Here is a 12,557-nt window from a genome sequence, read left to right on the forward strand (position 1 = left end):
TGTCATGAAAACAAATAAAAAGGACTCTTGATTTCTTCATTATAGAGTGGAAAGACAGGGAAAGTGGCTGTCAGTAGACTTGAAATATTTGAGGTCAAAAGTTGTCAATATTAGATACCAAACCTCTGGACTCCTCAGCCATGGACAAATAAGAAACCTAGATCTTGGTTTCTATCCCTTCCGACTAAAAGGACAGGTAAAGAAATGGTTCCAGAGCTAGAGGCTGGGACTCAGCTTGATTTATCTATAAAAGGGCCCAAAACCTGAGTCTTGCATATTGTGGAAGGCGGGCAGGGCTAATACTGAAACATGTTGAGAGTAATTTGAAAAATGTTTTGCAACCATGATTGGTTGGGGCTGGAGATAGCACAATTGTACTGGCTGCTCTTCCAGAGGACCTGAGTTTGATTCCCAACACTGACCTCCACAGGCTTTGCATGTACATGACAGACATGCATGCAGGGCAAAACCTCTATACACAAAGGTTGAAAAACTTTCTGAAGATTGGCTTGGTTGGGCACTAAGATTCATTGTAACTCAAGGGAGGAAAAGAGGACATTTTCATATTGTTTGCCATCAGTCACTAGCAGTAAAGTACATAGTACAGAAACCAAAGTTAGCTTTAAGGAGCAGATGGCATGTGCTTCGGGATATTAACCTGAAGGGTACAAAGTCAAGCTAACCATAGACAACCTGAATTTTTTGAGACAGTTAACTAGAACATGGATGGTACACTGTCATGTTCAAGGCTTGGTAATGATACCATATTTTAGCCGGGAACACCCTTCCACCACCACCAAATCCTGTACTTGTACCAGGGCCATAAGTACCAGTGCAAAAATGAACTGGTTGGATAAATATGGCTTCTGAACTCCCTAATCATGTTGAACACAATGTAACAGTAGTTTTTAAAAAGCCACTGGCCTCTGGTGACTTATATCTTCTACTTATGAGCTTGGGCAAATTTCTCAACCTGTATGTCTACTTCCACTGTTAAAGATAGCTGTAGAACAATGCCTGGCCTCACAGAACCTTCAAAACCCAGCAGTGGCGCTCAAGATGCACACAGGTGGATATCTGTTGTGCTAGTAGTAGACTGGGAGCAAGCTTAACTCTCTTGGTGGTAGTACTGATAGCAGCATCCTGCTCCTACCTTTAAATTGTTGAGTGTTGCCCCCAAATAAGTATTTGATAATTCTTTCATTCAGGATTTGTGGACTCCCTTACTCAGCCCACAGATCTCTGTGAGTTAGAGACCAGCCAGATCTACAGATGGAGTTCCAAGACAGGCTCCAAAGCTACGGAAAAGCACTGTCAGGAAAAACAACAAAAAGAAACTTTCAAAATGTTCTATCAAACTGATTCTACCTTTTAACTAATCAGAGATTATAAATGCCCTTTTACATTAAGAATGTTTTTCCCCCTTTTCTGTGAAACAAAGCAAAGGGCAGGGGATTATTGAAGTTGACTATGTGTCTGTCTTAAGTTCTTGTTCAAGTCACAACTGCCAGTTCTTTTTTTCTGAATAAACAAACCTTAAGTGACCAAAGATGTGGGATAAAAAAGTTATCACTGCAAATTTTGTATATTCACCTGAATAGTCAGGAAGCTTTCACCTATTTTATTTAGGTTTCATTTTTTTTTTCCAAATTCCAACCAGAAGCTAAATACAAATGGAAACCAGTAAGCACTAGTTTTTACTCCAATGGAGTAGGATCATTCCCATTTACTCCAATAAAAGTATGCAACCCTTAAGCAAAGCTTTTCTTCATTTAAAAGAAAAAAAAAAAAAAAAAACAAAAAACAAAAAACAAAAAAGTAAAAATAAAAAAGCTATACAGTAGTCTTTCTGTATGTTCATTGCACAATTGAGTTCTGCTTTCAGAACTCTTGACACTCTGGTTAATTTTACAATGTAAGATCCCCACTTTTAATATTTTTTTTTTCTATTCCAAACACTCAACTTCTTCAGGATGGTGTAGAAACCAGTATTTCTGCAAAATTCACTGGATTTTTTTATTTGTAATTAAATTTTCTAACACCAAAAACAAAACAAAACCAAAAAAGTCCTCTACTTATGATGGTTTTGCAGCTATGAATGTTCCTGTTTTATAGCTGCATTTAGCCACGCCAGACTCCAGATCTGCTTTAATGTGTATAAATGCATCTGCACACAGCAGAGTACTCTATAACAGCAACTCGGGAAAGAGATCTGGGAAAAAATACATGTACTAATGAGTACCAAGAAAACAAACATGGCCCAGTGCACATGAGGCAGAAATACCTCAATGAGATGCTTTTTTCATTAAGATTTCTTTCCCATGGTTGTAATTTTTTTTTAAACAACCATTCTGGCCATTAGAATGAATCTGACAGTGCTCTGGAACAACGGTGATTATAGCAAAGCTATTAACTTTTTGTGTTATTTATACCTGTTACATTCACTCTCACCCTCAATACTGATGACAGATGTCAGAGGCAAAAACCAGCACAAACATGAAGACCACAACACTGAGCATCACCTGTGCTTTCAGATACATTAAGCATTTCAGTGTACAATAGTCCTTCCTTCACATTTTAGTAAGATGCTGATGCAGTGCAGCAACCTGCAAAGCATCTTCCTTCACACAGTCCGTGCAGAAGACATCTAATTTTTTTTTTTAAAGTTCTGTGATACAAATGATTAAAATAAATCCAGGATGAACAAGTTTCAAAATGCATAGTGTTCTGTGCATGAGTCCATTTTCTTTAAACTCTGAAAGGAAAGTGGTAAGAAAATAAGAAAAGAAAATCGCTGCTGCATTCTCTGGTCTTCTCCATTTTGCTGGTCAATGCTCTTATTTACTCTGGCATATAAGGACGGAGGTGATCCTCTATGGTGCCAACTGCCCAGTGGGTGAGCTGTTCCTGTGGCAGGTAAAGGCAGATGCTGCATAACTTGAAGATGGTGGCTTTGTTTTTTGGAGTCTAGAAGAAAGTGAATTTTTAATAATTTTAATAGTTTTAAAAATTGTCAGCCCCTCACAATTTAAGGCCTATGGCACACTAATAAAGCATCCAAAGCAAGAGATATGTGGTTTCCTATCCAGGCAGGATATGAGAGGAAATAAGAGATGTTTGAAATAAATGCAGAGAATTTATGCATATTTAAGATAAAAATACTAGGGAAGTCACTAGAACTGTCCTGTGCCCTGACCTCCAGCCCTGGAACCAGTTCCAACAAAGAATACACAACAGGGAATCAAGATCTAGGTTTCCTGTCTGCTCTCAAATTGGAAGTGTGCAGATCTGTTTCTAAATAACCAACTTGGTGTTTTTTAACTTGATTTATTCCCAAATTTACTTAAAGCTGCTTTATTCCCCCCCCCCAACTCTATTCTTGATGATAGCACTGAAACTCCGTTTTGAAATCAAGATTTCAAACCCTTTAAGACTTTGAGAATGCATTAACTTGTTAATGCAATCTTTTCTATACAGTAGATACTGAGAGGTTGAACAGGATTCGAAATATGTTTTCAGTACCATTAACTGAATCACAGGACTTAAACATGCTAGACTGAGTTTCATTTAAAACATAACAAAACATGAGGCTGGTATGGTGGGGCCTAACACTCAGGAGTCAAGAGTCAGGCAGATCTTTGAGTTACTTGAAGGCTTATGTACAGAGACCATGTCTCAAAAACAGTAAAGATTTAAAATGTCACAAAACCCAAGTCACAATAACTTTATGCGAATGCTTTGTGCAATTTAACACCAGGCAGAAACACATTCTCTGAAGCCAAGATCTACTCAGGACATCTACTCACCCTAGGGAGACCTGTGCCCAAGATTTGTGGCACATAGCCTCTTTAGATGTCTGAGTTCTCTATCTTAGGTATTTCTTGCTTGTTGACAAGTAACAGCCCTAGATAGCCCTCCCATTTTTCAGCCTGAATTTGTACTGCGGAATGCCTATTGAAACGTTTTTTTATGAATACCTGGATGGCTGCTCAAGTGAGAAATAGTTCTTATATATTTTTTTTAAGATTCACATTTAAAAGGTCTGCTAGCCCCTCAGAAGATAGGTTAGTCAGTGAAGTGCAGAAGGATCTGAGTGGTATGCATAGTTCTCATGAGGCAGATCCAGAAGAACCACCAGGGCTTGGACACTGACTGAGGAGCCACACCCACATGTAGACATACATACCTGCACACTTGTACTCTCTCTCCTCCCACATGCAAGTACTTTTATTTAAAATACATATTTTGATCAGCTAGAAGTGAACAAGAACTTGGAAAGCTTGCTCTGCAGTAAGTGCTCATAAGGCACAAAGTCTGGGAACTTCTCTGGAGGGTCTTAAGACAGATTTCTTAATTTCAAATTTGTTCCCCCAAAATTCCTTACCTGCAAATGCTGTCTGTCAATGAAGAGAAACACTGACTGGTTAGGATTGTTGACAACAATTCCTGTCTTGTCCTTGCGGCTCAGTACATGCAGAAACTGTTTCTCATAGTCACCGTGATGAAATTCAAATTTGGCCTAATTACAAAATACAAACATTTTATGTAGTTACATCGCACTACCCTGATCCCACATGAATGTTTGTGCTGACCAATATGGAAACAAGAGACACACATGGGTATTTAATTTAAATTATGTACAACATAAAACTCAATTTAAAGAAAATCAAACTAAAATAAATGTCCTTGCCAGACATATTAAGTAGCACCATGCCCATAATCCCAGCAGTCATGAGACTGAGGCAGAAGAGAATTAATCTGTCTCAAAACAACACACACACCCTTCTCTCTCACTTCAGTTAACATCAGTCCCATTTCAAATGCCCAAATCGCATCCAGCTTGATCTCTTGAAAGACAGGACATGTCCTTCATTATAAAAATTTCTACTAATAACACTCCAACATAATTTTGTGATTTTTTTTTTTTTTAAATGCTTTTTGAAACTTCAGCTCCCTTGACATATGTTAAGGCTCTAACCCACTGCACGGGACAGTTAATGAGGAAATGCAAACTTAATGCACCCAATGAAATGCAAAGCCCTCAATGTGCAACATAGGACCACTTCTACAAATGGGCTTTCTGAAAAAACAAATTGTTATAGAAGACAAAAACAAAGTTACTATTACAGAAGTCAACTTTATCCTTCCACATGTCTATGGGAGCAAATATAGGGCAAAAAGACCAGGCTTAAAACAGAATTCAAGAAACCTTTAACATCTTTTAGATAATTCAGAATTATAAATTGTTATAGTTCATTGTCTTTGAGCAATTTCTGCTACTAAGAACTATAGGCAATATTAGCCTGTAAAATCATGAGTGGCTGCTATTTAGGTTTTACTATCAATTGTATTAACATCTCCACCCCTGCACTAGGGTACTGAGTAAAGAATCCAGTGCCTCGTAAAGGCAGGGCTCTTTGAATCATACTATTATTCATCTCTCCCTTTCTCTAGGTGACACTAGAGATGAGCCTAGGCTTAGAGTACATGGTGAGTACTCTGTCCATTAAGCCATGACTGCAACTCTCAAGAGCTTTTGGTGTAAATCTAGCAATCAGGGCCAGTGTGGTAGAACACCTTTAACCCCATCACCAATTCAGGAGGCAAAAGCATGCAGATTTCTGAGTTCCAGGTGAGTCACGTTTACATAGTAAGACCCTGTTCTCAACCAAAAAAAACAAAAACCCAAGCAAACAAAAAAATCCAATACAAACAGACAGTAATAGAAACAAAAAGCAGTCTGAGATTCACCATATAGTTCCATAGCCTTTTAATGATATCCTACTGAATTTCTTCTTGGGGAAGGAATGTTCCACAACAAACAAAACTGGCATAAAGAAGATATAAAGTAATTCTCTTAAGTAATAAAAATACTCTAGTTCCTCCAAGCACCTCACCGTACTAAGCATGATAAAGACACATTAATAGCCATTACTTCTTACTAAATACCACTATATATGTACTCAGATATAGAAGCTTCAAATTTTTGGGTTTTAGTCTGAGTTAAAAATTTTTCTTTTGCATTTATATTTAAGCGTTCTCAATTCCTACGTTTTTAAAAATAACTTTTATTTTCCATGCATTGGTGTATTAAATATGTCTGTGTGAAGGTGTCAGATCCACTGGAATGAGTTACAGCCAGCTGTGAACTGCCATGTAGGTGCTGGGAATTGAACCTGGGTCCCCTAGAAGAACACCCAGTGCTCTTAAGGGCTGAGCCATTTCTCTAGTCCCCCTACTTTTTTTTAATGAGAAGTAGAGTTAGTTTACTAAGACTATTTCCAAGGAAGGAGTGGGCCACAGCTGGGAAAGTCAGCAGCTCCATGGCCTCATTCATTCAGGATACAGAACAAACCAACTATTTATCTTCAATATCCCAGACTGAAAATATGTGAGAAAAATAAAACCCTGTTAGTACTGGACTCCCCACCCCCTCATTATTTCCAAAACAGTATGTGTAACACTATTTATGTGGCTCTTCATCAAGTGTTATAAGCAAGCTAGAGATGATCCACAGTATACAGAAATTTATATGCAAATACTATGCTGCCTCACATACAGTGAACATAGGCAGAAGTTTTGGAGCCAATCCCCACAAGATATGTAACATACAGATGCCTGTTTTAAATTACTTAAGGGAATAAAATTAGTCACATTACTAGCTTATTTTACTGCAGGTGAGCTTATAAAATTAGCAAAGTTATTACATGTATATCATAATTAATCATGAATGTTCAAGGAACCTATAATTAGTTCAAGGAACTTTTCATAGTAGGCAGTGAGTCATGAGTATAAGCTTTGTTTACTTTGACCTTACTTTCACTTTGTCTTTTGTATATGGCTGTTTTGCCTACATGTATGTCCATGTACCATGTATATGCCTGGTTCCCTTGGAGGCCAGAAGAAACCATTGGATTCCCTGGCATTCCTCTCTTTTAACTGTCTCATTTCTTTTTCTGCAAAGGAGGTTCACACATACCTAGTTATCAATAGTATTTAGGTTAAATGTGTATATAAAATATTTAGGAAAAGAAAGACTGATACACTGGCTTTTAATAACCTTTAGACATGATTTCAAATAATAGTACTTGAACCAAGTACCATTTTCTAGCACAGTGGCTCTCAACTTTGCTAATAATTCAACCCCTTTAATACAGTTCCTCATGTTGTGGTGACCCAACTGTGATTTTGCTACTATAATGAATTGTAATGTAAATATCTGACATGCAGGATATCTTATATGTGACCTGTGGGTGTCATAACCCACAGGCTGAGAATTGCTGCACTAGCATATCCATGTCTGTTAGGTATTAGCTATTAAAAATAATTATTATTTTACCAATACTTAATCTATGGATTTTTTTAAAGAACTTACTCTAACATCCATCTAGAAAAATAGTAATTTATTTAAGCTACTTAAATTTTATTACCACTGGGCAGGGTACTCAATAGCCTGTATCACATACAAAAGCAACAGAAAGACAAAATCCTAATGGGTAAGAAAATTTTTGTTATGGCAATTTTCATATCATAGCTATCCAAACTTTAGTTCTCATGATTAATTAAAATAAGGTCAGATACATCATTATTTTTCTAATTTAAAAAAATGGGGATATGGATATAGAAAGCTAAATGTATATGAAACACTGATATTTATCTATATCCATTAGATCTACAACTACTCTTAACTGGCGTTTTAGTGGATTTCGTTCTTCTTTCTTGTGTTTAAAATGCACTATGAACAAAACTAGGAACAATGCATAGATAAATGGCCTCCCCCTTTGGTTTTTTGAGGCAGGGTTTCTCTGTGTTTCCTGGAACTTTATCTGTAGACCAGGCTGGCTTTGAACTCACAGAGATCTACCACCACTGCCCAAAATGGCAGTTATAAATCAGCCAAGAAGATTGGAGTTGTAGCTCTGTAGACTGGGTACCTCAGATACATGGATGCATGAAGCCTGGGTTCTATATCCAGCTACATAAACCAAGCATGGAACCAGGGGGATGAGGATGTTCAAGGTCATCCTGGGTACACAGGCAATTTGAGGTCAGTCTAGGCAACATGAGACTTTGTCAGAGGGAGAAAAAAATTCTGCAAGATGTTAGTTAATACAAGTCAATTAAAAACCAAAGGTATTAAGAGATTCTATAAATTCTGTCCTTCTCAAAGGATATATTTAAAAAGGCAGGAAAGATTTATGAAATAACTATTGGAAGCATATTCCCAACAATTTTCAAGTTAAACCCTACTACAGATGTTGTCTCTAAAGTGCTCACTACTTTATTTAGAATAAAATACCTGAACAGGCCTAAAAGGTTCATCAGATTCCTTCCACCTAGAAAACAGGAGACAAACAATTTTCTCAATATCATTCCGAGGCCAAAGAATGAAATCCATCTCCTGAGTACAGCCAATCACATCCTAGGAAAAAAAAAAAAAAAACATAACAAAGGATTTTTTTTTAAGTTTTAAAGGAGCAAAGTGGTATGACAGAAGGTACAAGTACAGGGTTTGACTATAGAATCATTGTCTCAGTGTAAAAGGCCGCTACAAAGCCAATGATATTAATGCCCAAGCCTTTATTTCCACCTTTCAAAACCAATCAATGTATTTGGCAAAAATGTCCCCAAATTTCTAGGAACCACTCTAATTACATAAAATAGTTTAATGTGCTATTATTAGACAGCTACTTTTCTGCATTCTTGTTCCCAGCATCATATTCAACATATTTGTTTCCCAAGGCCAAAGTACTTCTTCCAGACCAGGCTTCCTCTGCTTTAACTAATTTTAGGTTACACACCAGATTAACATCAATGTAATGCAGTTTTGATGGTTGGAAGTAATATATTTTAACAAATTTCTCATTACAAGGGAGCATGATGTTAGTTCTCCCCCTCAAAAAGGAAATCCAACAAATAGTATATTATTCACAGCAATCACAAACATCATTATTCCATCTAAGCAAAGTGGCCCATGCTTTTACTGGAAGCAAATTAAAAAATTACATTCACTACACAGCTGATGTCTCTAAGCACAAAGATGGCTACCCACTTTCAGGGGGAAACTGGAAACTTTAATTCACACAAACTTATTTCCAAAGTCAAGACTTCCAGATCTTACCCTTCTCATAGACTGGTATCGAGGAGCATGGAGCTGTACCACATCCTTCTGTAGAAGCTCTATAGAACTTTCCAAGGAATAGCTGGAATCTCGCACACCTTTCAGAATATTTTCTTCATAATTATTTGTCATGACTGGTATAACCTCAGACACTTCAAAAAGTGCTGACTTTTTCTTCTAAAAGAAAAAAAAATTCAGTGATATATACAGTGCTGATATAAATTCACTTAACTGGTTTTACAGGCAACTAAATGAAAACACTAGTTTAAAACACAAAGTATTCAAACAAATTAACTATTTTATCCCTGAAAATGGTATCAAGTTTAATTGCCTTTTTTGAATATTATCTGACTACAATTATCAATGTTTAAAAGGGGGAAATGTACAGTAAATTGTGTTTCCAAATTAGTTAAAATCAAGTGCTCATTACCAATCTAACTTATAAAACTGCATACACAAAGCATATGTAATAACACTATATGGTGGCCTTTGGGGCATCCTATGAATTATGTACAAAGATCTACCTAGTCTCTCGACATTTAAGAGCTTGTATTCAGAGCACCTACACAGCAATACCTTCAACTAATCTTATCAAATTTGGCATCAACATGTTAAAAAACAAGCACACACACACACACAAAAAAAAAAAAAACCAGAAAAATGTGAAAATGATTCATCCTCAGAATACTTTAACACAAAATACTCTGGAATCACTCTGCAACTCTTAACAGCTTAAGTTTCTTAAATACAAAAATACTTAAGATTGGGGTAATAACCGTGGAAACTCCAAAATACTAAACAGGTATCACACTAAGATTTCTGACTACAAGCAGACCACAGTCAAAGTTGCACTTCCTTTATTCATAACCCAATCTTATGTCAAAAGCTGTTGATGATGAATGCCCATTTTGAATTGCAAAAAAAAAGAAAAAAAAATTGGCTTTCAGACATTCTCATCTGATAGTTAACTGTGAAACTGGATCTGTCTCTCTCACACACAAAGTCCTCTTAGGTCATTTTTAATTTAAAAAAAGTAGCAATTCTAGACAAAAATTTTCCATTTAAATGGATTGTTTCATTAACTATATCATAAATGAAAAACAAGCTAAATTTACCATATAACATTTGATCCTGATAGAACACTTATGACATCCCACTTCTAACTTTACAAAGTTCCCTCTTTTGTTCCACATTAAAGTTTTACAGTTATTCAGTCCCATATCAACTAAAGCTGAATTCTGAACTAAATATTTCAAAGTCAATTAATATAGAAAAGCCCTCCATTTTCTGCAAGGATTCAATTCACAGAATCACCCCTAAGGGCAAAAAAGCAAAGTCCAAAGTAGTCTTTCTCCATATACTCTTAAACCTAATATTCACAAAACAAATATGCACTTACAAAAATCACTGTGCTAATTGTTAAAAACTTAAATTACCTTCTCCTTGAACACAAAGGCAATATACATCTTGAAGTCAAACTGGTCAGCTAGAGATTCTTTTTTCTTTCTAAGCTGAGCACGTAGTCTGTTCAGAGCTTGTTTCTTCCGGGAGTTTGGGTCCCCCATTTTGAAATACAGGTGGTACTAAAGCCTTTGGAAATTGTCACTAAACTATGGGCACTTTTCTTTAAGACTCAAGTACAACAGAAACAAGTCATTTTTTTTCCTGCTAATATGATTGAATAGCTAAAATCACAACTGTAACCCCCAAACTGCACCTTCTGGCAATATTAGCAGACTGTCATACCACAGGGTCAAGAAACAAAAGTTGCTGTCCAGTCATGTTTGGACAATAATGTTTGGGGGAAGAGATGGGGAAGGGGAAGGCGAGGAAGGAAAGAAAGAGGAGAAAAAACTTCGAACTAACTTTCTGAAAAACACATTTGGCTAAACTGCCAAAATAAAATGCTTTGAGGGGAAAATGAAAAACCTATCATCAGGATTTAGGTGTGCAATAAAACACAGCTGACACCAGTCCAATCCATCCGGATTTCCCCCTTTTAAAGGGATTAAGGAAAAAGGGAAAATTGTGATGTTGCTTCCCAAATATAGGGAAAAAAAAAAACAAAAACAAAAAAGAAAAAACTGAAAACCACCAAAACAGGGTAGGTGAATGAAACTGAAATCCCCAGTTGGATTTTACCCAGCCAAATCCATGGCTGTAGTACCTGATTAATTCTTAGTTATTTCAGATTTCACTACTGCTATGTACTGTCAGTGCTTTGCTATTGATTACACTTGGTGGTGAGCAAAGAGAAAAGTGCAAAATCAGCAGAGAAAGGGGAGAGGTACAGGGTTTCCCTGCAATCAACTACAGTGTATACCGGGGGCGGACAGCTGTTGCCCAAAGGAGCCATGAGAAAAAACAGCGGAGTCATTACCAACTTCCCCATCACCCACGTTTTCACCCTCAGGCGGCTGCGAACGCTGCTGCCAAGGAGAACCATGATGGCAAAGGGAAAGGGGGGATCTATTAAACGATATTAATAGTTACTCCGGCTCTGTGATTAGCCCTGATTAATGCCCGGAATCTAAGCACCCTCAGCCCTGAGGTGGGTTCTACATGCCCTGGGGAGCCCTCTGTATAAATTTGACCCCGTTCAGGTTCGGGATGGTGGGGGGGTTCGATTATCTTCGTGTGAGCATGGCTGAGGCAAAGGTGGCGGGTTCTCCCACGTCCCAGGCCGGGCCCGGGGATCACCTGCCTTCGACCCCCAGTTCCCACCCCCCACCCCTCGCCTTCAGCGGCAGCGACTCACTCGCACCACGGGAGACACTGGATCACTCGGGTTCTCACTCATTTCACCGTGGAAACAATTCCCGCCCGGGTAGAGAAGGCGGAAAGAGAGTTAAGTGGGAAGGGATCAGTTGGGAGGGGAAAAGAAGAAAATAATCGTGTTAATAAGAATTACTTCTTAAAAAGGAAGCCCACCCTCCCAACCCGAAAAAAAAATTAAGAAAAAGAAAAAAAAAAAAAAGGAATGAAGTTCCCGGGGTTGTGGATTCGCTTTTCCCGTTCAACAGCCCATGTTTCCCGAATGGGGGCGGCTGGGTGGCTTCCCAAGGGGGCAGAGGCCGGGATCGAGGTGGCAGGGCGGGGTCCCCGCGGAGAGGAGAGCGGGACTCGTAGGCCGACCGTCGGAGGGCCGTCTAGCCGCAGCCTGCGGGCGGAGCGGCGGCTGCGGAGGAGGAGGCGGCGGCGGCGGCGGGGGCGCTGCTCGTGGCACGGGCGGGAGCCATGTCAAGAGAACACGACGGGCCGACGGAGCCCCCTCCATGCCCGCTGCGCTGCGCTCTGTGGCCGGGCCGCGCGCACTGCTGCCGCCGCTCAGCCCCCACCTGGGCCCCATAGTCGGGCTCGGCGCCCCGGGCGAGGACAGAGGGAAGGACGCGGCGGCGCGGGGGGGGGGGACGGCGAGGAAGGAGGAGAGCGAGCG

General features: G+C 38.8%; 1 protein-coding gene across 2 annotated transcripts; it reads right to left on the bottom strand.

The window, feature by feature from the left end:
• Window positions 1-1,606: 1,606 nt before the first annotated feature.
• Window positions 1,607-12,055, bottom strand: CUNH6orf62 (chromosome unknown C6orf62 homolog). Of its 2 annotated transcripts, none has more exons than XM_051194516.1 (5): window positions 11,880-12,055; window positions 9,122-9,298; window positions 8,300-8,422; window positions 4,385-4,519; window positions 1,607-2,967 (listed from the first exon to the last, which is right to left on the bottom strand). In XM_051194516.1, the coding sequence occupies exons 1-5, from the start codon at window positions 11,919-11,921 to the stop codon at window positions 2,842-2,844; spliced, it is 603 nt and encodes a 200-aa protein (XP_051050473.1). In that variant the 5' UTR covers window positions 11,922-12,055; the 3' UTR covers window positions 1,607-2,841. The 2 variants fall into 2 exon arrangements, with proteins under 2 accessions (XP_051050473.1, XP_051050472.1); XM_051194515.1 differs by lacking the exon at window positions 11,880-12,055 and adding an exon at window positions 10,558-11,126.
• Window positions 12,056-12,557: the final 502 nt, after the last annotated feature.

This window comes from Phodopus roborovskii, unplaced genomic scaffold, assembly GCF_943737965.1.
Source record: "Phodopus roborovskii unplaced genomic scaffold, PHOROB, whole genome shotgun sequence".
In the NCBI taxonomy this organism is placed as follows: domain Eukaryota; kingdom Metazoa; phylum Chordata; class Mammalia; order Rodentia; family Cricetidae; genus Phodopus; species Phodopus roborovskii.

Excerpts from the sequence above, each read along its gene's own strand:
- CUNH6orf62 (XM_051194515.1), bottom strand. The coding sequence starts at position 10,686 with ATGGGGGACCCAAACTCCCGGAAGAAACAAGCTCTGAACAGACTACGT. Across the intron at positions 9,299-10,557 it reads CCTTTGTGTTCAAGGAGAAG|AAGAAAAAGTCAGCACTTTT; the intron begins GTAATTTAAGTT and ends TTTTTCTTTTAG. Across the intron at positions 8,423-9,121 it reads GATACCAGTCTATGAGAAGG|GATGTGATTGGCTGTACTCA; the intron begins GTAAGATCTGGA and ends TTTTTTTCCTAG.